Below are 27,795 nucleotides of genomic sequence, written 5' to 3' on the forward strand. Positions count from 1 at the left end.
AACGAAGTTCTCTGGGGGGAGCGTATTCTTTTATTAGTGAGGAAATTAAGGCGGGGCGGTGCCTTGTCGGGCCTGGAAAACCATGCAGGCGGTTTTAAACAGAGAACGTTCTTTAACAGGGAGCCAATGAAGCTCCCTGAGGAGGGGTGTGGAGTGGTGATAGCGTGGGAGTCCAAAAACCAGCCGGGCAGCTTGGTTTTGGACCAACTGCAGCCTCCTGAGACTGTATGCTGGTATGCCATTGTAAAGAGTGTTGGCATAATCCAGCCGTGATATCACTAGAGCGGCCATGTTCATTTTGAGTGCCTGGGGGGAAAAGAAACGAGCGACAGTGCGGATAGTTCGGAGGGTGAGGAAGCAGGAGGAAACCACAGAGCTGATTTGGGAGTGAAGGGTAAGTTGATTATTCATTTTAACCCCCAGTGTTTTGACCGTGGTAGAAGGAGTGGGGGCGGGACCAAGGGTTGGGGCCAGAAGAGAGAGTTCCAGGGACTGGAAGAACCACCGGTAAGAACCAACTCGGTTTTGTCCGGGTTCAATTTGAGATGGTTGTGGTTCATCCAGTCCCTGATGAATGTCATGGTGTGCTGAAAGCTGGAGACAGAGAGGGGAGAAGAGGATAGGTCAAAGATGAGCTGGAGGTCATCCGCGTAATTATAAACGGTGACCTCCAGCTGCTGAAGAGCGAAGATGAGGGGAAAGATATAAAGATTGAATAGTACGGGAGACAAGGAAGAACCCTGGGGGACACCACACGTGACGGGGAGTGGGGTGGTAGTGAAGTCTCCTAGCCGGACCGCCTGAGTGCGGTCCCTCAGGAAGGAGGAAAGCCACACCAGGGTTGATCCCTCAATTCCAGCCGCCTTGACACGGGACAGTAAGATGGTATGGTCTACCGTGTCAAATGCGGCGGAGAGATCGAGGAGTACCAGCGCCTGGTGTTTGTTATGATCCATACCCTTCCTGAGGTTGTCCAGGACTGATACCACAACTGATTCAGTCGAGTGCCTAGGTCGAAAGCCAGCCTGGCGGGAAGCCAGTCCCCCATTGGCCTCTACGTGGGTGCTGAATACCGCGGTGACATAGCGCTCCAGCACCTTGCCCAGGTAGGGCAGCAGGGAAATGGGGCGGTAGTTGGCTGAGATGGATGGGTCAGCGCCAGGCTTCTTAAGAATGGGCACTATGGTGGCTGATTTGAGCGTAGGGGTCACTACTCCCTGCGCTAGGGAGCTGTTAAGGAAGGTAATGGGGGGTTCAGGACAGGAGGAGTAGATTTGTTGGAGGATTCGCGCCGGACAGATGTCTGCCGGGGAACCTGATTTTACTTTGGGAAGTATCCCCAGGAATACCTCTTCAGTGAGGGGGGGGATGGAGGTGAGAAGGTTTTGAATAGTAGGAGGAGAAGGGTCAACAAAAGCAGGCGAGGGGGGGGGGATGTTGGCCTTAATGGTAGCGATCTTGTTAAGAAAGTAAGAGTTTAATTGGTTGCATAAAGGCTGGGATGGGGGGATTTGAGGTGAAGCCCTATCGGAGTAAGCCAGGTCCTGCACTATGCCGAAGATCTCCCTAGGCTTGTTTTCAGCAGAGATTATTTTTGTTGAAAAATAAGAGGTTTTGGCGGCAAGGATTGCGGTCTTGTAGTCGGCGAGTGATGTCAGATAGAGGGTTTTAAGTAAAGGACAATAATTTTTCCTCCAGTGCCTTTCTGCCTGTCGAACGGACAGTTTAAGTTCTTTTAGGTGGTCATTAAACCACCTATTAGACTCCTTGGGTCGCCGAACGGAGATGCGACGCAGGGGAGCCACTGAGTCACACCCTCTAGCCAACCAGGTATTGATAGCGTTGGCTTGAGAGTCGGACAGAAGACCAGAGAGGGACGGGGTAGAATTCCGAAGGTGAGACGTCAGGGTGGGAAAGTCAACTCTGTTCCAGTTCCGTGCCCAGGTGTTTTTGGCGTGTGGGACTTTGGAAACCGGGTTGAGAGAGATGGAGAAGGAAATAAGGGCATGATCAGACCAAGGACAGGGGGAAACCGTCACCGGGGAGACTGGAAGATTAAGGGACCAGACCTGGTCAAGTATGTGACCATGAGAGTGTGTGGGGACAGAGATGTGCGACATCAAATTTAAAGATGTGAGAGACTCTGTGAATTCTTTCGAGGCTGTGCACTCAGAACGGTCCGATGGCCAGTAATTGAAATCCCCTAGTACCAAGACCGATGCATAGTTAACCACCAAGTTGGCCAGTAGGTCTTGAAAAGCCGGCAAGAATAGAGGCGAAGACTGGGGAGGACGGTACATTAGAAGACAGGTGATGGGGGGGGAGAAGGCGAGGGAGCGAACTGTAAGGAATTCAGTGGAAGGAATGGGGGGAGAGGGGATGGTTTGAAAATTTCCTGTGTTATTCTTGCTGGCAAGCCTGAAGAGATTCTGATAGAGACTTTCTGCTGCAGATTCCACACCTTTTGAATATTTCCCAGTTGTAAGACTGGATCCGGAAACTTTTCCACAGAACTACTGCCCTCCGGAAGGTGACACTGTGCGGTTCTGCACTGAAGCTGTCCTCTCTGGAACACATGCGCGGTCCTATGTGGGTGCCAGTCCTGCACACTGATGCCAGGTCCTGTCTTTCCCTGCCACCAGACACGGATCTGGAGCTTCTCTCATCTCTCAGAGACCCTTTCTTCAAAAATGTATCCAGTCAGGTCACTACTGCAAGACCTGCAACGATGAACCTGAAGTGTGTCAGAGAACACGAGGCATATCTTTAAGATGCAGCATCAGACCGCTCCAAGTCCCACTCCCGGAGTCACTCTAGACGCTGGTCTTCAGCAAACTCCAAATCCTCCAATGAGCACAAAAAGCTCAAGATTTCAAAGCAGAGCTCGTGCTTTTGCTCCGTTTCCACTTCTCTTAGGAAGCACGTGGGTGGCCTCAACTGTATCCTCTCTAAGTTGGCCAACTTTGGGGCCAATTTTGCAGCCGGTTATAGCACAACTCGAGTTTCCCTACTACTTACCCTGATAGGGAATCAAAGTGATGGTACACATTTGGAAAGTGCCTCATCTCATGAGCCATTTTTGCCTAAGTTGGATCAATGCTTCCTGTTTGTTAGGCCTTTAGATTAGCGTTCTCTGGGTTCTGTGTCACAAGTCCTCCCTGGTGTACCAGAAGGCCTTCACCCTGACCTTTTGCAGGCTATTCAAGATGATCATGATACAGCCAGGTTCACAGAGGACGTCTGGTCCTCTCTGATGGACGGGCTCTTTGATGGGACTGGCCAGTTTGGAGACAAGACTGACTCTGCCCTTGAACATTTCAAGGAGAGCTGGGCTACCTCTTCCTCTCTGGGTCTTTCGGTCCAGCCTCACCAGCCACACCCATTTCACTGTTACTTTCATGGCTTTGGTTGAGGGATCCCTTACCACCAGTCTGTCCTGCCCCAACAGGAAATCCAGAAATTTCACGGAAGAAGCCCACCATGCGGCAGACAAGGTCAGCATGACATTCAATCAACCTCCCGTGCACAGCCCACCTGCCAAACCTCTTCAGCCTGACCTTACAGAGTCACTGACAGCCGGCGGGAGGTAGAATCCACCAATTCTATTCAGGTTGGCATGTGATCACGTCATGCAGGTAGGTCCAGCAGAAGTAATGCAAAGGTTATGCCTTACCATCCTTTCTTCCCCGCTGCATCTTCCACCTTTAGCCCAGTGACTTACAGAAAACAAGGGTTCCAGTTTGCGGCAGGGAGTGCAAACCCTTTGTGCCGAAGGGGTTGTAGTGAAAGCGCTGGCGTCAGAAGCAGATTATTATAGAAATTAGGGTTAGACCCATATAGTCAGTGGGACTTGGGTAATATGTAGGTATATATAGAGTGGTCCCAGACAGAACACACCGGATTTAAGAAAATCACGATGTTTAAGTTAAATAAATTTAGAAAAATAAATCCTTTAGGGTGCAAGGTGTTTTTATTTTCACCGCACCAAAGTCAATCAATGATCAAAAAATTGGATGAGGAATATATACACAATATACATAAATTCAATACGCCCACAGGGAAAGGGAAAGGTATTAGGGAAAGGGTACACATTTTTTATGATAGTTTAACATCACTAATCAAAGTTTTCATGTGCATGACTCTAAAGATCACAGTCACGAAATTTAATAGATCCCCATACGTGGGGTCAGAAAGCAATACGTGAACATCAAAACAACATTTCAAATAGAAGCTCCTATTCAGCTGTATACATCAGGCTATCCTTAGGAGTTCTGGATTGTAGAAAAAAGTCTACGTTTCGACCCTGGGATTGTAGGACAATAGATCCTTACTACGCGGGTCTTCGTCAGGACGTGAAGGGAGGAGGAGGGGTAGGGTGGGGCTGTTTCCTGGTGAGTAATCAAAAAGGTGGCCTGGGAGAATGTCCCTGGTCGTTGGCGTGACGTAATTATGCCAGTGAATGTCCGTATCCTTGTATTAAGGCATGGTTAGATGAATGGAATCAATCGTATTTATTCAGGACTGCACCTCCATCGTTATGGGGTAAAGTAGGGAAACTCAAACTGTCGATTTATATATCATAAAGGGATGATCGAAGGGGATCGATCGTTGTATTCTTTGATTTTACCTCCGGCGTGGCGGGGTGAAAAAGTAGATATATGCTTTCACTCTTAATCCTGAAGAGATTAGTTGCAGGATTTTGGGAGCAAAAAAGTTCAGCGTCTTGCACCGTCAGGCAGGCACACTATTTGAAATGTTGTTTTGATGTTCACGTATTGCTTTCTGACCCCACGTATGGGGATCTATTAAATTTCGTGACTGTGATCTTTAGAGTCATGCACATGAAAACTTTGATTAGTGATGTTAAACTATCATAAAAAATGTGTACCCTTTCCCTAATACCTTTCCCTTTCCCTGTGGGCGTATTGAATTTATGTATATTGTGTATATATTCCTCATCCAATTTTTTGATCATTGATTGACTTTGGTGCGGTGAAAATAAAAACCCCTTGCACCCTAAAGGATTTATTTTTCTAAATTTATTTAACTTAAACATCGTGATTTTCTTAAATCCGGTGTGTTCTGTCTGGCGTCAGAAGCAGGGCGTGGATTTTATTCCTGTTACTTTCTGGTGCCCAGAAGGATGGAGGTTTCCAGTCTATTCTAGATCTGTGCTGCCTCTGTCTCTTCCCAGGACAGGAAGAATACATTTAGAATTCCCACCCTGGCCGAGGGATGTCTGCTTTTAGCCCTGGAGACTGGATGGTGGTATTGGACCTTCATGAAACCTATTTCCATATCCCTGTCCTGCCAACCAATCGGTGCCATTCAGTTTGTGAGAGAAGCATTTTCAGTTCACTGTGTTCGCCCTTGGTTTCACTAGCGCCCCCCGGGTGTTCCCGAAACTGATGGCGGTGGTCGCAGCACACCTTCGGGGTCAGGGGTGCCAGTCGTCCCCCTACCTCAATGACTGATTTTCAGAGGCGTCCAAAACTGTAAACGTAGTCTCTTTTACCTAAAAAGGGCCCAAAAAAGTAGACTTTGGGGCTCGTTGCGTCTGATCTCGAGGTTTTGGGTAACCCCATGGGGAGGCATTCCAGTAGTCAGACTCAGGAGCTGAATTGAGCAGGGCTCTTCAAAGGAGAGGAGAGAAAGAGGGGGTTCGAGCCTGTTGATGTGGAAGGAACAGTTTTTGTTAACGATGAACACTTGGGGCTTAAAGTCGGTTTCAGCATCAAATAAGAACCCTAGGTTTGTTACCTTATCTGATGGGTTGGTTGTAAGCAAAGATCTCCAGTAATCATAGGGTGGCTAGGAAAGTCCTACCCTTGATACCGAACATAACCAGCTAAGTCTTGGACTGAGTGAGCTGATGATCTTCTGAGTGAACAGACCTAACCGTTCCGAATCCATACCAGGTTAATCTTCACGAGGAAAGCTGATGTAGACCTGTGTATCATATGTGTGTGATTGGAGTGAAGCCTGGTGTCTACTAGTCAGCTCAAACATAGGAAGTGGATATGTGTTAAACAGTGAAGCAGGAAAGGGCAGACCCCCGGGATGGTCCGCATTCAGTGCAGGAAAGATCCACTTTAATCTGGAGGGATCTGTGAACGAGGAAACAGTGAAACTATTTAGTTGTTTTGCTGATGCCGTTAAGGCAGTGGCCGAGCCTCAGAAGAATTTTGTGGTTTGCTGTGCATAAGGCTGTGAACGCATCCTGAATGTCGTTCCCGCTTCAGTGAAGTTCACTGTATTTTCCCAGCTCCCCATAGGATTGATCCAGCTTTGTGAAAGGCTCTAGACTCAGATAGTACAAGGAATAGGATTGAATTTGGTTCTTACTCAGCTTTATGCAGATCAAGCACACTCCACAGACAGCAAAGAGCAATAAGATATCATATACAATACAACAGAACACATGAACCCTTCATTCAATCTCCCCATTGGACACCATCGCAGGTATAGCCCTACATCCCTTTCACTTTCTTCCATGTTTTCTGGGCTTGTTCCACAGAAGCTGAATGTCCCATCAGGACTGTCGGTTACATCTCCTCACAAGCGTGGCTGGTTCATCCCGCCTATGGGCAGCAGGCAACCTTTCCCCATGTGGATGATGTTTGGCTCATCTGTTCCAGCCCTCCTGGTCTTCATCCTCATCTTTATGGAGACCCAGATCACAACGTGAGTATAGTGTGTATGCCATGACCATGTGGATGAACATATTCAATATAAGAACTCCAGGCAACAGAACATGTGCCACCTCCTAGTGCGTTCGCATTCTAATCATATCCTAGTTACGTCAGTATCCTAATCCGGGTTCCAAACCTTCATACCATCCTGTACCAGAACCCTATTTACTTCCTCATCACAATATCCCATCTAGCACCTCATCGTGACTCCAGTACTTTGTCAACATCCTCTCTGGCTTTGCTTACCATCCACACACTATCCTGACTCCAGTACCACATCGACATCCTGCTCTCACATGGCACATCATCCAGTTGCCTTGATCAGTTTCTCATTAGTCAAGGCTGAATCTAACTCCTCAATATCTATGCTTTCAAGAACAGTTTTTTTAGAGTGGCCAACAGTTCATGTGCCTCGTTGTAAGTGGAGGACCCTGTAGGCGCATAAAATCTTTTAAGGTTGTCTGCAAACGTCTACACTATCCTTGATCTATCTTGTAACCGTGTCTCATCTTGAGTCTCAATCTCGCGCTCAAGTTGGTCAATCTAACCCTCTATTTCTTGTAGTTGCTTTCTTTTTCCTTCCTATGTCCTGCAATCGCAGAAACACCCTGTCCTCTCACCACCGTCTTGTATGCCTCCCACAACACTGTGGCCGAGTCTGCCGACCCGTAGTTTTCTTTGAAATAGTGATTGGTAGCCTCCGTGAGCTCCTCCCGTATTGTCGGCACCTTTAATTACCAGGGGTTAAATGCCATCTCATAGCGTGTGACAAAGGGAGTGCCTCCATGATTTGCTACTATCAGGGAATGGTCAGAGATGCCCTGAGGGAGATGTGTCACTGCCCCAAACATAGGGAGTTGGCCGGCACTGGCAAAGATATAGTCAATCCGAGACAAGCTCCATGTACTCCTGAGGGAAAGGTATACTGGAGGGATGAAGGATTATAATCTCTCCAAACATCCAGCCGCCCCATAGGTCTCAAAAAGTCTGCTAGTATCTTCCCAGACGCTTCTCCCTGTTTGGGTGGTTCCTATCCAGGTCTCCATTAAGGGCTGCATTACAATCTCCCCCTATCAACAAGTCACCCTCGCGTAGATTTAGTAAGTGTGACACTAGGTCGGCCATTGCTGCGGAGTGCAGTCTGGCTGGCACATAGAGCAACGTTATATTGAGCAGCCAGCCTTCCCAATATCGAGACGAGGTCACAAACCTCCCCAATGTATCACGTGTAACAGTCTGGATTTGGAAGTAGAATTAATTACCCAGAGGAAAACCTACTCCTCTAGACCCTCTAGCATGACCCGCGTGCGCCACCAATGCACTGCAGACACGTTTTCCAAAGTTACACAATGAAATTTAAACATTCCTGTAACAATCCCACTCATAACTCCCCAAACCACCCCTCCTCCCTGCCTCCCTGCAACGTGGACTTAAAACTGCCCACCCCCAACTATGCAGGGTGCCTGTATACCCTTACCCATTGAACCTTGTGGAGGGGAACGTGGCTCTGCTGGAACTCGTCAAAGAATCACTATTCCCCCATGACCAAGGCCTTTTAAGCCCTTAATGTGGCATTTTGTAGGAACGGTCTGTACATAATCACAACTATATATTGTCTGTTCACTATCTCACCTTCCCATTAGGAGCAAAGAGCTGGACAATCGGCTTAGCTGTATTTTCCATGTTCCCACAAAACTATATGCTTAACAGTCTTCAACATGTTCATCAACCAGCAATCCATCATCGTCCATGCTCTGTTGGACCGGTTTCACTTCAGTGATTGTCCAGAGACCAGTACCTCTGCTCAAGGCGGTTATGTTATGTTATGTTATGTTAGGTAATTTTATAGAGCGCACAGCTGCCCCAGCAAAGGGGCGTCCCGGCGCTGGAGGCAAAAGACAGAGGCAGCAGGACTATTACATGGGGAATAGAAGAGTTTTAATGGCCTTGCGGAAGAGAAGTAGGTCATCCAGGCGGCAAGTCTGTGCGGGAAGGGAGTTCCTCAGCTTGGCAGCCAGGTAGCAAAAATACCTTCACCTGGCTCTAGCCCGTTTCACACGGGAGACCACAGCCAACAGCTGCTCTGCAGAGCGTAATAGGCGGTTGGGGACATATGGAATTAGCAAGTTGGATAGAATCTCTGGGGACGATAATTTAAGGATTTTAAAGGCAAGGCAGAGCGCTTTGAACTCAATCCGTTTAGGTATGGGTAGCCAGTGGAGTTGCCTAGTAGCGCCTGACATGGGGCAGGATCTAGGGAGCCTGAGCAAGACCCGTGCAACAGCGTTTTGGACTCGCTGCAGGCGGTTCACCTCCGCCTTATTGGCGCCTAACATCAATGAATTAGCGTAGTCTATGCGTGACAGAATGGTGGCCTGAATGATCAGCTGGTGTGTGGCAGGATCGAAGAACCCCAAGATGGGCCTTAGACCGCGTAAGAGTCCGAAACAGGTGCCTGCCGCATTTTTTGTGTGCTCCTGGAACCCAAGTGTGGAGTCGAGCCAGATCCCTAGATTTTTTACCGCTGGCTTCGGGATTGGGGCACAACCAATGGATGTCGACCACCACTGAGTGCTCCAGAGCTCCATGTTTTTCCCCACCAACAGCACCTCTGACTTACTAGCATTAAGTTGTAAGCAATTAGCGGTCATCCACTGTGCGATAGCCTCAAGCCCATTCGGAACCATGCAGGGCCTAAGACACAGCCGTCCGAGAGGGTCACCACCAGTTCCGTGTCATCGGCGTAGGAGACCAGGGTCAGGCCGTGCTCATGTGCTACTCTCGCCAGAGGCTGGACTTAGAGGTTGAACAAGCAGGGACTTAAGGCAGAGCCCTGGGGGACCCCTGCTTGCTAAGATGGACATGGGAGAGGAAGGGGGGAGCTGTAACCTGAAATGCCCTGTCTGAAAGGAAATGTAGTGTAGTTCCTTGTTTCCCACTAGGCCCTGCGCATTGGAATAACATAAACAGTAGTATCGACGTGGAACTGCGGATATTCCAGGCCTCCACTGACTATGCTAAACTTAATTGGGTTGTGTTACCAACTAGCTCAGAGGTCACTGGAAACTTTCTTCTCTGCATAGGAAGTGATCAGCTTCCTTGGCACAGACAAGAAGGGATTCAGCTTTCCAACAACCGTGCAACATGACAACTTTGCTCCTCAGATCAAGAGTCAATCTCTAGGGTCGTGTGAAACAATAGACATGTATTTCACTCAGTCAGTCTAGTGCAGTTTACTTTCACGAGATGTAGAGAATAGAGAGACGGGCGTTTGTCAATAAAGGGTTAACATTTATTGAACAGTCTTTCTTCTCGTACAAGAGAAATGTATTGCCACAATTGCAATAATTGTTATTATAAAAAGTACGTACAGTAAGATAAGTATTGCGAAATAGAACTGTAAAAGCATTGATATGGTTTCTTAGCCATACAATGGTTTAAAAGTAATAAAACATATATACAGTCATATATACATTAGGCTAACATACTCAACTGGTGCTTCTAACTAAGCCTACCCCAGTGTGCCTGACCTAAGCCTAACACGTGAAAGGGGAGTAAGTAAGTAGCTTTAAGTTAAGTTGGTTTTGCCAAGGTTTGTTTCAAGAATTCTCGTCTAAGGGTTTAGTCAACACCATACCTCTGAATAGAATGATGGAGGATTGGTATCTCCTTCAGGGGTCTCTCTCGATATCCCAGTCACCCGCGAGGGTAAACCGGAAGCGCCGGGACTGGATTTCTCTGCACGAGAAAGGCAGCGGCTTCTCTTCAGCGCGTCGAGGAAGGAGGGGGGACAGCGTCCGCGGGCAGCTGGAATCTGCTGGATGTCTTCGCAGAGGGACGGCTGTTCAGCTCCTTAAGCGTACTGCACCATAGTTCGCGCTTTAGCGGCGATAATGGTATCAGCAGCTTCACCACCACAGGATAGCAGGCTGCAGCGACAGAGTGCTAGATTTACCAACACGGGGTCGTGCAGGCAGCTGGCTTCAGTAGCTCGTACAACAGGCAACAGGCAATTGCTTAAGGCAACGTTGGTAATATTTATACCTGACAGGTGCCGGGTTTGACGCAAGTTTGCTGGACATAAGACGTCAATTAAAGATGTCACTAGGAAGTGATAGTTATCAGTTGCTCATTAGAGTTCCATTACTAATCAAAACATAGCAAGCGGGATTTCCAGGTTTGCTGAGTTTTTATCTTGTTGAAGAACTCGGAGTGTTATCTAGGAATATCAGATAGTGACTACTGCTCTGTCATTGCACTAATTGGTCGCAAAGGAAGTGGCAGAGGGAACTATGCTGGAATGTGGCTCTGTTCGTGTGAGGCCAGAGATGACTTTTCAGAAAATCGCACTTGAACGGTTATGCCAATATAGGGAATAAATGGATTTATAGCCGAATAGGGGCATAAGGTTACAGTATCGATCAGGAACCTAGATAAACACGCAACACCCACTCCACGGGTTAATGTCCATCAAAATTACTAAAACTAAAGCAATTAGATGCATGTGTAACATTGCCCACCCCAAAATACATAAATGCATTCGAAAAGGGCGTACTTGTAATACATGAAATTTAGGTACTGTACGTTTTTTAAAGCATAGTAATCATTCAAAAAATTATTGCATATGAAATCAATGAACGATTATGCAAAAGGAATTACACATGAAGTATCTCTGACAGAAGAAAAGGCGCGATAAATCATCACATAAAAATGCATTGTAATAACATGTGTGCTAGAGGCTGGTGTAATGTTGTTATGTCTCTAGATGTGTTTAGAAATAGAAGTGTGAAGCTTCTGTTCTCTAAGAATAGTTTTTACGTTAAGCAAAGAATTGTTCGTGCCAAAAAAGGGTCAATATTAGAAAAAATTGTCCAATTCAAAGAATTATTGCTTGAACGGGGAAAAATAGTTTCCAAAGCTCTTGGCAGTTTTTGTTGATCAAAACTGAAGGCCGAATTCAGAGTTCATGGGAACGCTGTGTGTCGGAAAGCTTCTCAAAAAGTTATTGTTTCTCTATGGGTGAGAACATCGTATCAGACAGGCTCTCAAAGAATTGGTCTACAAATTCAGGTGATAGTTCAACCAAATTAGATAGCGCTGTAACTTGGCAGGTGTGAGAATGATTGCTGTCATCGAAGGCAGGACCAGCAATGCTCACAGAACGTTGTACCTGGATGATGTTGCTTTTGTCACTCGCTCCACTGTTACCACTTGGCTGTAGTACAGGAGTCTCCACGAATGCCGTCATCAGGATTGGTAGCCGCTGGGGACAACACAATGCGTGAGCCGTTATTGGACTGAGCAAAGTATCGACGTCCATTGGTACTGCTGATGGAAGTGAAAGACAGATGTCCAACACGCATTCATCGCCGCAAAGCATACACCGTAGCACAGGTAAAATGCAATTTTGCCATATCGGTCTGAATGAAAGGAACCAGGTCATGTTTAGATCTCTCAGCCTGGCCAATCCAAGGACGTTAGTTATCCTGTCCCGGTAGCGCATTGCTAGGATTGTTTCTTCCATTCCCATGGGAGCTATGTCTGAGCCGAGGCTTGCCATAACGAAGCAGGAGGGTCAAAAATAGAATTCCTGCGACGAGTCCCAAAAATAATAGTATGCCGCCAAAAATGGAGTGCACAAAATTAGGAAAGATTCCCAAAATTGCCTGGAAGGGTGTTAGCAGTCCCGTAAAGACTGTCTTAAATATGCCTGGGATGCTTGTTGCACTAGACATGTTAAGGAGTTGGCTGAACATTTCTACGAAATGCACGGGGCAATTTGTTGATAAAAGGTCATGAATTTCAGTAGCTGTCCTTGCAACTAGAAGATCATACGTCTCTTTAGATGACGTTATAGGCACTGTTGTCTGTAAAAGTACAGATTTCATTTTGCTTAATGTATCAATTCGTATAGAATAGAGATTCAGACGAGGCCAGATGGGAGTCACTATGTCTGGAGGCCCACTCGGAAACAATGCTTGCATACAACATTTGACCATGGACGTTACTTCTATTAGATAACTTTTCCCTGGCGTGAGGCCACAACATCTGTGATCCGTTCTAAGAATGTAACTCCCGTTCGCGAGTTGCATAAAGAAGGGCTCTATCTGAGTTGCAGGTGTGACTAGCTGGTGGCATGAAAGGTTGTTTGAATTTCCATCACATGCTCCGTGTAAATTAATACCCTGACACAAAAGTATACCGCTTAGTGAATGTTTACAATTCTCACCACTAAGAAATACATTTTTGTCACTGTCACTATAGCAAGAATGAGTGTATGGTAATTTCCATTCGGATTTTACATATCCTTTACCCAATTGTTCATATTGGCCAGCAGGTATGTACTCAAGGCACTTTTTAAATCGGAAAGTTGTTATCGGAATTGTGATAATTCTGTGTATTATCCATTCAATGACAGGACTCTCTGACATTGTCAATGGTAATCTCTCGAGTTTTTCGATGCTCAGGATTGTATAGTCCGCTCCTTTCTGTGCCAAACTGATCTGTTTATCAGTAAGGTTAAAACTGGAAAATAATGACGTCGTGTTGATTAAACGCCAAGGCACATAGCCTGAACGAAGATTTTGCAGCGTCCAGCCTAATTCTATAATAGAGCGTAATTGAGATTGGCCATGTTGTAACATTAGCAAATCTCTGTCTATCACATCAAAGGCAGAGGATACAATATTGTCCAACGAATATATTCTGGAAGACAGAGTCGTTAACCCATTGTCTACCACAGAAAGTGATTTCTCCAAATTAATACGATCAATTTCTCGTATTTTTTCAGCAGTTTCAATTTGCTTTACTTTCCAAGCCTCGTTGTAAGCAGCATAGATACTGGTCGCTATGAAACGCTTTTGACGCTGTTTGCGTGGTCCAAGAATGAAATCGCGCAAATCAGCACCATCTTTTAGTAAAGACAAGTGTTGCTTAATTTCAGCCAGTGTGGACGAAGTTAGCCATTCAAGGCAGAGTTTCCCTACACTGTATGTTGTTATAATCCCTGGATGTTGTCTCTGGGAGTATCTAGGGTCTAATCTGGTCATTTTTAACCCCTGTGTTTTATCCAGGAATCTATCTTGACAGCTATTTGTGTCTGTAGGCCAGATTAACCACTTTTTCCAATCAGCATTTGTTCTGTTGAAATGTAAAATTTTTGACACGTCTAACTCAATATCTGCGGTTGCATTCTCTGGTATTGGCTTTGGTATAGACGGTGTTTTAAGGTCTTTGATCTTAGCTAGGCCAAGACAAGATGTTTGGTGTATTGTGTCATTTAAAAATAACATTTGTTCTGGTATCATGCAGGTTCTAAATAGTGCTTCAATGCCTTGCACCTGCCAATCTTTTGTACCCCAAATTGTTTTCGTTTCAATGTTATTTTTCCAATAATCAAAACCAAATGTCATCATTTTGTCATAAAATGCTTCTGAATATATCAATTTAGAATTTGTCAGCATTGTTTTCATTCCTGTTTCATCTAACAGTTTGTAATAAAACGTTTCTGCATTACTGGTGTTAAACCCTGAGAAGTATTTGAATTTCTCAAAAAATGCTTTAGAACTGCTTTTAGGTGGTGTAGAACAATGTTCCCATTGATTATACATAAAAACATTTCTAGGCTGTGCAGATTTATGCAAGTAATGATCCCCATAGTGGGTGTAACAGAATAATTGCTCATAACTAGATGAACCTTGTAAATAATCATGATCTGTGAATCTAGCTGACATTACTAAATCAGACATCATGTCATTAATACTGTTAAAGTCCCAATCATCAGAGAATGTACTAGGTGTCACAAAGTCACTTAAGGAAACCTTTAGTTGATGAGGATACTTCAGGATTTCGACCGGACCATAGATCTCATAGTCTGTTTTCTCCCATACTACCCCACCAGGTATTGGAATTGCTGTGACATTTACTGTTGACAGTTCTCTTTTCTTCACGTGGGATGATCTGTGTGGTTTCAGGACTAGGTTGATGTTCTGACTTGCTGTGTCCATTGTAATATATTTTCCTTCAATGAATTTTTCCAAACATAGTACCATGATGAGCCAAAGCAGGAGGAAAAATACACCTAGACCGAACCAGAACTCTAGCCAAGGGGAAATAAGGTAGATTTCCTTCAGTTGATGAAAGAGTTCCGTTGCTTTTTCTTTAAAAGACTTTTTTGTTTCTGGCATCACTTCGGGGTCATTTAAATCTTCAGAGAAGTTGTCGAAGTTGATGAAATAACCAGAGGCAGTTCTGTCAATTGATGGGATTGTTCTTTCAATCTGTCTCTCGGTAGCACTTTCTGATGCCACATCATTGTAGACTGGTGTTGTTTCTTGACGAACCTTTTCAATCTGTGTTTCAAGAGGCACGAGTTCCATGGCATTATTGCATAGTCCTTCATTGTGCACTGCAGGCTGATCGAATGTGATTAGTCTTTCAGTTTGAACCTCTTGGATTGTTGCAAGTTTGGGCATTCTGTTGTTTCTTGGGAGTCCACTGGGCCTACTGTTGATTATAGGCCACATGCTTGTGGTTTTACCAGATCGATAGACACGACTCTGTTCTCCTTTTTACCAGCAAGGGGCGGTAGCACAACTGATCTTGTTCCGGTGACTGCTAAGACAGGTACTGCTTTTCTGTAAGAAGGCCCAAATTCCTTCTTCACCGCGATCTTTTCTCTGACTAGATCCCCAATCTTTGGAATCCAGACAGGCCTTGCTGGGGCTGTTGCGGGTGGTGCCTCGTCAGTGGTACTTGGCTGTTGCTTTAACTTTATGTTGCTTAATGATTTTCTTGTTTCATTCAGTTCCTGTAAAACAGCCAAACGATCTTTTACATCAAAGTGCGTTGTTTCTTCTTGTACCACTGACATCTGACTATCGAGGTCCTGAACTCGCATTCTAATTCCGAACAATAGTTCGTATGGGCTGAAACCTTTTAGAGAATTTCTTGGCATGTTGTTAAGACTAGTCTGGACACTTATTAAATGTTTGACCCACTCAGCGCCTGAACCTAATACCTTCGCTGTTATAGATTGCTTTATGTCACGGTTTTTTCTTTCTACCACACTATTCCCTTCGGGGTGCGACGGACAAGAATACCGCAACCCAATTCCCATGCTGGCCATGGCCTCCTTATAGGCTCGAGAGCTGAAAGCAGGACCCTGGTCAGAATGGAACGTGGTAATTGCGTATGTGCCGATAAAGACTCGCAAATCTTTTATAACCGTTCTAGCGTCAGCCGAGCGCTGGAGGCCTCATTTTTTTAAGTGCTTTTCGTCCTAATGGTGTACACTGGGACGCGCTTCTCTTCTTTGATTGCGCAGATAGACCGCGTTATGCAGTCTATCAGGATTTCTGAAACTATACTTGCCGGTTCATCACTGCGATCTCTGTTGCAGTCCGGACAGTTCTTTGCGAAGTCATGAAGTCCTTCACTCATGTCCGGCCACCAGTACTCAGATTGTAATTCTTTCATAGAATCCTTAATTGTTTGGTGTCTCAGACCCAATCCCATGTGTGCTTCCAGTAAGAGGAAGCCCCTCCTGTTCCTGTTTGGAATTACTCTGTCCCCCACTCCAGGGATTCGAGCAAAAGGAACGGAGTTTGCATCGATTATGTATGCATAATTGAGTGGATAGTTTACGGGTAGTGCTGCACAGTCGCCTTTTACGGTCGTTTTTACTGCCAGCATGGTTTTCCCGTCTATGTACTTATCTGTACGCTTTTTTGTGGCTACGGAAGCCGGGTTAGTTGCTTCCGCTGTGGCTGTATTAGCCAATGAATTCCCTGCAACGTGAACGCCATCACGTTGAAGACTCTGTGCGTGAATCACGTGAGTCTTTTGTAGTTCTTTACTTAAAAGAGCTACCTCGTTCCAGAGCAATTTATGCTTTATTGTGGCACCTGTGTCATCTTTGTAGTCGTTTTCAATCCAACTCTACAGTTTGTTATTGTAAGAGTTGACGCAAAAATGAGAATCGCACACTATAAGTGTCGGGAATTCACGTTCTGCATTTTCTAGCGCCATCTTTAAAGATCTGATTTCAGTTCTCTGAACCGAACAGTTTCTTACAGATTCAGTTTTTGTTACTTTCGGTCTGAATTTACCGCACAGCCAACGACCTTTAATGATCGCACATGCTGCATCGTAGGATTTTCTCTTTACGTTGAAATGCTGTACAGAGCTATCTGTATAGATTATACAGGCGTATTGTGGGAGAGGCAGAATTTCGATTGGCAGAGGACATTCATATTCTAAATCATTCAGTTCTTCAAATTGCGGGGCGAAATAGTATTTCACATCTTCCGCTCCTAGAGAATCTATGCACTGTATCCATTTCGGATCCAGTGACACTGTAGGCAGGTTTACTGGGCTGAATAGCGCCTCGAAGGCGGATTCCGCTGTAAGGATATTAATCCGTTTGCCGTGTGCTAGTTCTCGTTCATTTGCTAATGCGATTTGCACTGCTTTCACAGTTCTTTCTGTGTGACTGAATGTTTTTTCTACTTGTGTGTACAAGTGAGATTTAATTGAAATAGGTACCTTTTCTCCCTCATTAGAGGTCAGGTATGTGAATCCGCATCTTCCTGGGATGACTCGGATTACAAGATCACGTGTGTTGTCACGTGTATCTAATTTTGTTTTTGCTAACATGTCTGTTTGCAGTGATCTCAAAATTTCTGTGTGTTTTTGAGTCCAATTGATTTGTTTAAAATCAGGTTTAATTAGTTCGTAGAGAGGTTTAACCCTCTCTGCGTAGTTTAGGATGTAAGTTCTTCCGAAATTCAGAAAACCTAGTATGGGTTGTAAATTCTTCAGCGTTTTTGGAGCTTGGAGTACAGCGCACTTCTCTAAGAAGTTGTCCGCTAGGCTTTTCCCTTCACTTGATAATTCGTACCCTAAAAATAGTACTGTCAGATGGGCAATTCGAGACTTTTTAAAGTTGAATTTGTAACCCTCTGCTGCGAACCCAAGTATAATGGTGTTCACTCTTTTCAAGTGAGTATCCAAGTCGTCGTCTGTGAGATAAATATCATCTACGTAAGACAATGCTTCATCATCATAGATTTGTAGTAACTCTGTTACCCTAGCTGAGAATAGTCCTGGGCTGTTCTTGAACCCCTGTGGGAGTCAACAGAATTTTTTCTGTGACCCAAATGCAGAGAAAGCGGTCAAATATCTGCTTTCCGGTGCAATGTTTTGACAAAAGAAACCATTAGTAATGTCTAATGTCGTTTTATATTTTTTCCTAACTATGTTATTCATTAGGGCTGCACTATGCGAGTTTTGTACTGCAAAGGTTTTGCAACATGTATTAAAGTGTCTGTAGTCCAAAACTAGACGATATGAATTGTCTGGCTTGGAGACAGGAAACAAAGGATTGTTCATTTGAGAGGTGCATGCTTCAATCACCCCCCGGTACTCAAGTTGATCTAAGATCTCCCTGACTTGTTTTTTAGCTTCTTGCTTTATGGGATACTGCCGTTGGGCAGTTGGTTCACTTTTCAGTTGGATTTTGTGAGGAGGTGAATCCTCATCCCATCCTACATGATTTTTATATAATGCAGGTGCCTGGGCTACTGCCCATTTCCTTGCATATGTATATTTTTTGTGAATCGGAATGTGATTCGAGAAGGCAGGCATAATCACTTCTTCGCCACGAGGGCACTCCCTGACAAACTCCGGGGGCCAATCTTTTTCAGCTAACAGAATATCATAGCCTTTTGAGAGCTTATCCCAAAATAGACCCCTAATTTTCCTAGTCTTATCACCCTCTATACGCAATGTTATTTCGTATATTTTATGGGGCTCGCTAAGTCTGGCGTCGGCAGTTTCAACTTGAATGTATTCATTCGTGTCCACTGTCTCCAGATGACTCATCAAGATCTTGCGTGCTATACTGATTTCTGCTGCACTGTCCAACATTGTCAATGCCCACTCCCCGTTTTTCAACTGTGTCCTCAGTATTCTCGGCATGGTTGATTACTCTAATACTGGCTACCTTCTTTTTCTGAAATTGAGATTTCTTATTTTGAGCAGGTTCCTTGTCTTTGGACTTGGTGTGCTCTCCTGGGTCTGACCGTCCTCTTCTTTCCGAATTCTGTGGAAGAGATCGAGAGGGACGTGTATCAATACTTTGATATCTATCAGGTTTTTTTAGATTATCCCTATTTCTAAGGTTATATCTTTTCTCAGAGGGCTCCCTCTGGGGAGACTGGCGTTCTCGAGTCGGAGTTCTTTCCCTCCGTCGAGGAGACCTTCCTCTGGACTGGAAAACTTTTTCCGTTGGGAGTGGATTGTTTATTTCCATCCCAGCTCTTTTTAGGAGTGTTTAAATTATTTTTAATAAATAATTTTTCAGGATTTTCTAGCAGTTGGGGCTTAACTGGTTTTCCACCCAAGCTGTCTCTACCTAATTCTTCATAGCATTTTTCTATGATTTTTGCAAGCTCAACAGGATCTTTTATATCTGTTTCCTTCAACTTCTGGCGAATCGCCACAGATGCTGCTTCTCCTCTAATGTTGGCTAATAATATAGCCGTGACCTGCTTGAAGTCTTTCAGTAATTTCATACCTAGATTTAAAGCGGGCTCTGGACCGAATTCATTTTGAATCTGTTTTAGCACTTCTGGTATTACCGCCATAGATGGAACACCGTGTGTTTTTGTGTAAATGGAAGCAAAGACTGTACCCCAAGTGTCGCAGTCCTCCACATGTGGTGCGATTCCCATAGGAAGGCAGATGGTCAAGATTCTGTGTTTCTCAATAGGGGTAGTATCAGGAAATACTGCCTCTATTTGAGTGATTTTCTGGGCTAACCAGAAAGGAATTTGTTCCCGTTTTACGGGTGTTTTACCAAGACATGACTGTATGTTCTGTGGTGTAATTTTATTTGTGTTCCCCTGATGAGGGGTCAGCTGTGGTGTATTAACAGCTGGTTGGACTGTTGCAGTCCGCATTACATATTGGACTAATTGCCTATGTATTTTTATTAATGTGTTTAGCTGTACTAACAGCTCTTCTCTAGACATTTTTGCAATGTCAGGATGTGGTGTGTAGCTGGCTAGAACCGGCCACGTGGCTCCTGGTCTACCTAGTGGACCGAGCCTTGTTATGTGATCAGTATGTTTTAGGGCGCCATTAAACCAGAGCAGGTGCTCTTGAAATTTAAGTGGAATTTCAATCTCCTCGAAAGGAGCGTACTCTTCCGGAGGTTTCTCTATTTTGTAATAGTGAAACTCTTTTGTTATAGCGTTTACCGCTGGAAAGTTTATCCATGAATAGAATACCTCTGTCTGCCGATACTCGTGAGCCTCTATCACGAAAATTACTGTACCACCTTGAGGTGTCAGTCCGTTTTCTATAAGTTTTAACGTTATAGATCTTCTTAAGTGGACCGGGATGATAATAGCATCCGGGTCTGTGTATTCGGGACCTTGCTGAGTCGCATCTACTGCGGCCCCATTGGTTCCGTTTTCTGGCATTGTAAAAATGCGAGGTTTGCAGAGTAGGTCTCCAAGGAGACAAAGATTAGGTGCACAATATTTTGGAACACTGTATCCTTCAACGTTGAATAAACCAGAGCTTTACATAGGAATCTCTTCCTACTAAGGTCGGGCGGATTTTAACCTTTCACCCACTCCAGACGTCTATTGGAGTATTTACGGGAGAAAGGGGTGTGAAATATGCACAACTGAGTTACTCTAAAAGTCTTGCGTTAGTTTATCGCCTTACCAAACGTTAGGGCGCCATGTAGTGTAGTTCCTAGTTTCCCACTAGGCCCTGCGCATTGGAATAACATAAACAGTAGTACCGACGAGGAACTGCGGATATTCCAGGCCTCCACTGACTATGCTAAACTTAATTGGGTTGTGTTACCAACTAGCTCAGAGGTCACTGGAAACTTTCTTCTCTGCATAGGAAGTGATCAGCTTCCTTGGCACAGACAAGAAGGGATTCAGCTTTCCAACAACCGTGCAACATGACAACTTTGCTCCTCAGATCAAGAGTCAATCTCTAGGGTCGTGTGAAACAATAGACATGTATTTCACTCAGTCAGTCTAGTGCAGTTTACTTTCACGAGATGTAGAGAATAGAGAGACGGGCGTTTGTCAATAAAGGGTTAACATTTATTGAACAGTCTTTCTTCTCGTACAAGAGAAATGTATTGCCACAATTGCAATAATTGTTATTATAAAAAGTATGTACAGTAAGATAAGTATTGCGAAATAGAACTGTAAAAGCATTGATATGGTTTCTTAGCCATACAATGGTTTAAAAGTAATAAAACATATATACAGTCATATATACATTAGGCTAACATACTCAACTGGTGCTTCTAACTAAGCCTACCCCAGTGTGCCTGACCTAAGCCTAACACGTGAAAGGGGAGTAAGTAAGTAGCTTTAAGTTAAGTTAGTTTTGCCAAGGTTTGTTTCAAGAATTCTCGTCTAAGGGTTTAGTCAACACCATACCTCTGAATAGAATGATGGAGGATTGGTATCTCCTTCAGGGGTCTCTCTCGATATCCCAGTCACCCGCGAGGGTAAACCGGAAGCGCCGGGACTGGATTTCTCTGCACGAGAAAGGCAGCGGCTTCTCTTCAGCGCGTCGAGGAAGGAGGGGGGACAGCGTCCGCGGGCAGCTGGAATCTGCTGGATGTCTTCGCAGAGGGACGGCTGTTCAGCTCCTTAAGCGTACTGCACCATAGTTCGCGCTTTAGCGGCGATAATGGTATCAGCAGCTTCACCACCACAGGATAGCAGGCTGCAGCGACAGAGTGCTAGATTTACCAACACGGGGTCGTGCAGGCAGCTGGCTTCAGTAGCTCGTACAACAGGCAACAGGCAATTGCTTAAGGCAACGTTGGTAATATTTATACCTGACAGGTGCCGGGTTTGACGCAAGTTTGCTGGACATAAGACGTCAATTAAAGATGTCACTAGGAAGTGATAGTTATCAGTTGCTCATTAGAGTTCCATTACTAATCAAAACATAGCAAGCGGGGATTTCCAGGTTTGCTGAGTTTTTATCTTGTTGAAGAACTCGGAGTGTTATCTAGGAATATCAGATAGTGACTACTGCTCTGTCATTGCACTAATTGGTCGCAAAGGAAGTGGCAGAGGGAACTATGCTGGAATGTGGCTCTGTTCGTGTGAGGCCAGAGATGACTTTTCAGAAAATCGCACTTGAACGGTTATGCCAATATAGGGAATAAATGGATTTATAGCCGAATAGGGGCATAAGGTTACAGTATCGATCAGGAACCTAGATAAACACGCAACAGAAAGAGCGAAACCAGTCCAAGGCCAGACCAACTACCCCGGCCTCCTCTAGGCGGCGCAGTGGGATCTGATGGGAGACGGTATCAAACGCCGCGCTGAGATCGAGCAGGATCAGCGCCGCCGTTTGACCCTCTTCCAGGATGGTCCGCAGATGTTCACATACCGCCAAAAGTGCAGTCTCGGTACTATGACCGGGGCGAAAGCCCGTCTGAGAATGGTCAAGGATACTGTTGCTGTTCAGGAAGCTGGAGAGGATGTTATTGGAGTGGGCCTCCGCCACTTTGGCGGCCCAGGGAAGGAGGGATATTGGTCTGAAGTTTTCAGGCTTATTGGGATCGAGGGAGGGTTTTTTCAGCAGGGGGACCACCCTTGCTAGCTTCCATGCCTGAGGCACCACCGCCGAAGTGAAGGAGGAATTAATCAATTGGCATAACGGATCAAGAAGGACCAGAAGACAATCCTTAAAGAGATCAGGTCGCATAGGGTCTAGAGGGGACCCGGATTTGACCCTAATGCTTAGAGCGAGGAGCTCATCCTGAGTGATGACATGTATTGCTGATAGAGTAGTAGCAGGAAGAGGAGCAACAGGGGCTACCTGAACCGTGGGGCAGCTGGGGAAAGATTTATAGATGGCTTCCACTTTCTGGACAAAGAATTTGGCCAGTGCTTCACACTGCTCGCCCGATGTGAATGTGAGGGCAGGGGGGGTTTTCCTGTTTTGAAGGTCGCCAAATATTTTTTAAATGCATTTAGCGGGATTTTTGCTGGACTTAATCTCATTGGTGAAATGGGCTGCACGTGCCAGGTGTATAGCCTTATGGTAGCCTTTGATCCCATCCTGGTACCGCTTTTTCGCCCCAGGGTCATAGTTCTTTCTCCAAGCCCGTTCAAGTTTTTTACAGGTACTTCGCAAACTAGCGAAGGAGTCATTGTACCAGGGGTTGGAGCTAGAGCAGCGACCGACGGACTGCTTTGCCGGAATAAGGGAATCAAGAGCACGTATAAGCCTGTTGCAGAATGTTTTATATGCTTGTTCCGGATCGGTGCTTAACGTTAGAGGACACGCCTCAAAGGCGGCAAGAAGATCCTCCAACCTAAGCTTGTGCCAACAACGTCTAAGAGTGGACTTAAGATTAACTCTGGGGAGTATGTCAGGAAGCGGCAAGGAAAGAGACACTAAAAAATTATCTGACCAACATACTGGGCTGGGTGCCTTGGCTGTAAGCCCCAGAATATTGGAAAAGACTGGATCTAGCAGGCGTCCAGCAATGTGGGTAGCCCCCACCACCAACTGTCTCAATTGGCAGGCAGCGAGGTCGGCAAGTAAGCCGCCAATTTCAAGGTCTGAAGGGAGATCGAAGTGTAAATTAAGATCTCTGAGGAGAGTGAAATTTGCCGAGGTCAAAGCCACGGAGCTCACAGCCTCTGCAATGGCAGATTTAAATACTGCGGCAGGTCCTAGGGGGTGATAAACTAAGAGACCAGTGAGGGAGAAGTGCGTGCTAGGGGAAAAAACCCACACCCAGCTATGACATCTCTAACAAAGGAACAGGGGAACTAGACCTAAAAATTACGGCTACGCCCCCCCTCTCTTCACCCTATTTAGAGTCAAGATACTGTACTCAGGGGGAAGTGCAAGGCTGGGCTCAGCCACCGTATCGTCAGTTAGCCAAGATTCTGTTATGAAAAGCACGTCGGGAGCTTCATTTTCGATAAGATCGTAAATTTCCATGTAGTGTCTCACCATGGAACAGGCATTAAGTAGAAGGATTCTTAGGGTGGGTTTTTTTGGGGCGGGGTGGAGGAGAATAGTTGGGGCAGGAGTCAAAGCCACAATTGCGGCAGCAAAAAGGCCCTTCCATTCCCTCACCCAGATGCGTACAGCAAGGGTTAGACTGTGAGCCAAGGGTCAGCAGGTGCTCTCTGGTATAGGCCAGCCCCCCTGATTCAAGACCAGCAGCAGGTCTGGCGTCGCCCAGGCGTGGACGAGCGCAGACGGGCTTGCCTTAGGTGCGCCTTTGTCACGCCAGCGGCGCACATGCTGCGCGCTTCCGCTACGCGTCCTTCCCACCATGCACCTTTGTAGTCCCCTCCCACCTCCAACTAGACCGCTGACTGGCCCGGAGCGTGGAGGCCGGAAGCACTACTCATGCCTTCTCTGCCCTCCGTTCAATCGGCACTGAAAGCCGTGACGGACCGGGGTGGAAGAAGAGTTAAAAACTGTGAGTAATAACAAAAGAGTGGTGCAGTTACACAAAGCTTATCCTTTAAAACAATCAGCGCGATATGGAGCTTCCCCGCAGTTTTTACTGCGACTAAGCAGGTCCCAGCAGACTCTGCCACTGTCTGCCTTTCGCCGCAGCGCGCTGTGCCTGGTGTGCTCCTTTGTAGTCCCCTCCCACCTCCAACTAGACCGCTGACTGGCCCAGAGCGTGGAGGCCGGAAGCACTACTCCTGCCTTCTTTGCCCTCCGTTCAATTGTCACTGAAAGCCGCGACGGACCGGGGCGGAAGGAGAGTTAAAAACAGTGAGTAATAACAAGAGTGGTGCAGTCATCTGTACCCAGTTCCTTTCAAATGAGCTCCTTAGGGCTGGAGCTATCTTTTCGATTCTCATATCACTGTATACGTCTTTGAGATTTAGATCTTTGAGCTCAAGGGGTTCTCCACCCATCTAGCCATTCCCAGGTCTCCTCCGGGGTCTGAAAGAACCAGGACTTTCCCTCTGATATCACCCGCAGCTTGGCTAGAAAGAGCATCGCATATTTAATATTTTTCTCTCGGAGCGCTCACCTCACCTCTAGGAAGGATCGCCACATCTTTTGTATTTTCACCGTGAAGTTTGGGAAGGTGATTGTCGAATTTTCAAGCATGAGTGTGGGGTTGTGCATGCTGTCTGAAAAATTATGTCCCTGATCTACAGTTAAATATTCTGGCCAAGATAGGGCGTGGGGGTGTGCCCGGTTTCTGAGATCCTCCGGGCACTCTGTGTGCGTGCTCCACTGAAAAGTATTGGGAGAGAGTTTGGGGCTGTAAGTGGTTCTGTATAAAATCCTCTCCGAACAGGTCTGTGGCCTGTCCCTCCGCTCTCTCCGGCACACCCAAAATCCGCACAATATTCCTACCTGCACGCCCCTCATAGTCTTCTAGTTTCACCTCCAAATCTGCTGTTGTCGTCTGGAGCCTCTTAACTGTTGTTTCCAGTGTTTTGGTAGAGTTCTGGAGCACTGAGACCGATTCTTCAGTAGCTTTCACCCTCCCCCAAATTTCGTAGGTCCGCGTGCATGAGTGTCACCTCCACTGTTACTGTGTCTATTTTATGTTCAAGTGCTGGGCGAACCCCTTGTATGGCCTCCATGATATCCACTAGGGTCGGGCACCCTCTTCGTGCCCTGCCCTTCCTTTTTCTCCTCTGTAATTCCCGCTTTAGATTGAGCAAATGTATCCAATTTTGTTTGATATGTTTGTTTGGGCCCTCTTGCTATCAACATTTTGCCAGAATCACTGGTATAGACTGCCTCCTTTATTTGTGCCATGCATATGTCCATGCAGGACTCAATGTGTTGTGACAGATGGAGTACGACTCGGGCGCATCTGCAATGTCGTCGCAGGCCCCAACTCCGGGAGTACTATCTAAATAAATGATCTCCAACTCTGAGCGATTGTCCAAACCCTCCGCTCAGTGCACTTAAAATGGCAGCCCACTATTGTTATTGGAGTGCGTCACACCTAGGGAGATCATCCAAAATTCCCTTCTTACTTGTTGCTGTTACCACAATTTAGGTCCCTCCAATTGTTGTATAAGAACCTCAAGGCATCTCTTGGAGCACATTATTATTTTGTGCCCCTTACCCTCTGCACTGTTCTGACCAGTGCTGGGAGTCAAGTCCTTTTTCCTTTTTGTGGGCACAGGAGGGTGGGAGGGAGCGCCCACGCTGATGTTACATTCAGCTCCTCTCTACCAATTACAGAGCATCGGATGGTAGATGCTGCTCCGTGATTAGGGCGGAGGGAGGCGGGAGGGCCATCTCTCATCTTCTCTGGGCCTCGTGCTAACTGCCCATCTGGTCCAGATTTCAGTTTATGAGACGCGGCGGTGGGGCACCAGGGGAAAGGATTGTGCTCTCCCCACAATAGTTCCCTCAGCACCCCTGCCAACTCCCAAGGCCAGGCTCGCTCCGGAGCTCCGGGAATGACACCGCAAGGCCCAGCTCTCTCACCAGCCACCATTGATGACGCCTTCATGAAGTACCGGTTGGATTCTGGTACCACATCCCAGAGGCGGCGGTCACCCTCAGTCAGGTTAGGAGGGGCTGTGCGGGTAGCTTGTCAACTGTCTCAGTAGCTCAATCCTCCCTCCACTTTCACATTCCCTGGGGGTTAATCGCTTCCTTCAGTGCGGACAATCCCACACTGCCGTTATGCCGCCCGATGGTGACGGGAGATCACAGTTTTCAGCCCGAGTCTCCCCCAAGAGTCAGGTAGCATGGGTTAGGTATCAATTATGGGCAAAAACTGAATTAGTGTACGGGTATTAGGGTTTAGATTGTCGACGTTCGGAGTTCTACTCCCCTGCGGCCATCTTGGGTGCTGGCTGGCCACGCCTCCCTGGTACTCCATTGTTTTCCTGACTGGTACCCCATACTTATCCTGACTGCAGTACACCCTCCACTTCCTGGTGCTGACTCCAGTACCCCATCTATACACATGTTCTGACTGCAGTACTCCATTCTTATCCTGACTTTGGTTCTCCATCAACATTCTGATGCCGACTCCAATAGCTCATCCACATCCTAATCCTGTCTCCTGTACCCCATCCTAATTCTGTCTCCGTATCCCATCCTTATCATAACTCCAGTATCCAATCCAGGTGCTTATTCTGAACTGTGGTCATTATCCTGATTTTAGTATCCCATACTTATCCTGACTTCGATACCCACTCCACATCCTGATACTGTGTCCAGTACCCCATCCTTATCCTGACTTCAGTACCCCATCGTTATCCTGACACCAGTCTCCCATTCACGTACTGATTCTGACTTTAGTACCCCAATCATCATCCTAATTCTGACTCTGATACACACCCCTTATCTAGACTCCAGTACCCCATCCTTATCCACATCCTATCCAAAGCATCAACCTCTACTGCCATCTACATCCTATCCGAAGCATTGATCTCCAGTATCATCCATATCCTATCCAAAGCATTGATCTCTACTAGCATCCACAACTATCCAAAGCTTCAATCTCCCCCCCATCCACATCCTATCCAAAGATTCAATCTCCACTCCCATCTACACCCTATCTAAAACATTGCTCTACGCTCCCGTCGTCATCCTAATCAAAGCATTGATTTCCACTTCCATCCACATCTATCCAAAGCATCGATCCCCACTCTGATTCACATGTTATCCAAAGCATAGATCCTCACTCCCACCCACATCCAATCCAAAACTCCGATTGCCACTCATACTCACTTCCTTTCAAAACTTGTATCCTCACTCCCATCCACATCCTATCTAAAGCATCAATCTCTACTCTCATTCACATCCTACCAAAAACCTTGCTCTCCACACCCATCCATATCATATCCAAAGCATTGATCTCTACTCCCATCCACAACTATCCAAAGCTTCAATCCTCACTCCCATCCACATCCAATCCAAAGCTCCGATCGCCACTCACATCCACATCCTTTCCAAAGCATTAATCCTCACTCCCATTCACATGCTATCCAAAGCATCAATCTGTACTCCCATTCACATCCTATCCAAAGCCTCACTCTCCACTCCCATCCATTTCCTGTCCAGAGCATCT

General features: G+C 46.1%; 1 protein-coding gene across 1 annotated transcript in view; it reads left to right on the top strand.

Annotated features, from left to right (window-relative positions):
- The window catches only part of LOC147672491 (anion exchange protein 3-like), a 392,095-nt gene that overhangs the window by 322,337 nt on the left and 41,963 nt on the right, over positions 1–27,795 (top strand). The window contains exon 15 of the mRNA XM_086947996.1: positions 6,518–6,684. Within this exon, the coding sequence (XP_086804122.1) occupies positions 6,518–6,684 (167 nt within the window). The remainder of the gene's footprint in view (positions 1–6,517; positions 6,685–27,795) is intronic.

This window comes from Lissotriton vulgaris, unplaced genomic scaffold (genome assembly GCF_964263255.1).
Source record: "Lissotriton vulgaris unplaced genomic scaffold, aLisVul1.2 SCAFFOLD_1073, whole genome shotgun sequence".
Classification (NCBI taxonomy): Eukaryota; Metazoa; Chordata; class Amphibia; order Caudata; family Salamandridae; genus Lissotriton; species Lissotriton vulgaris.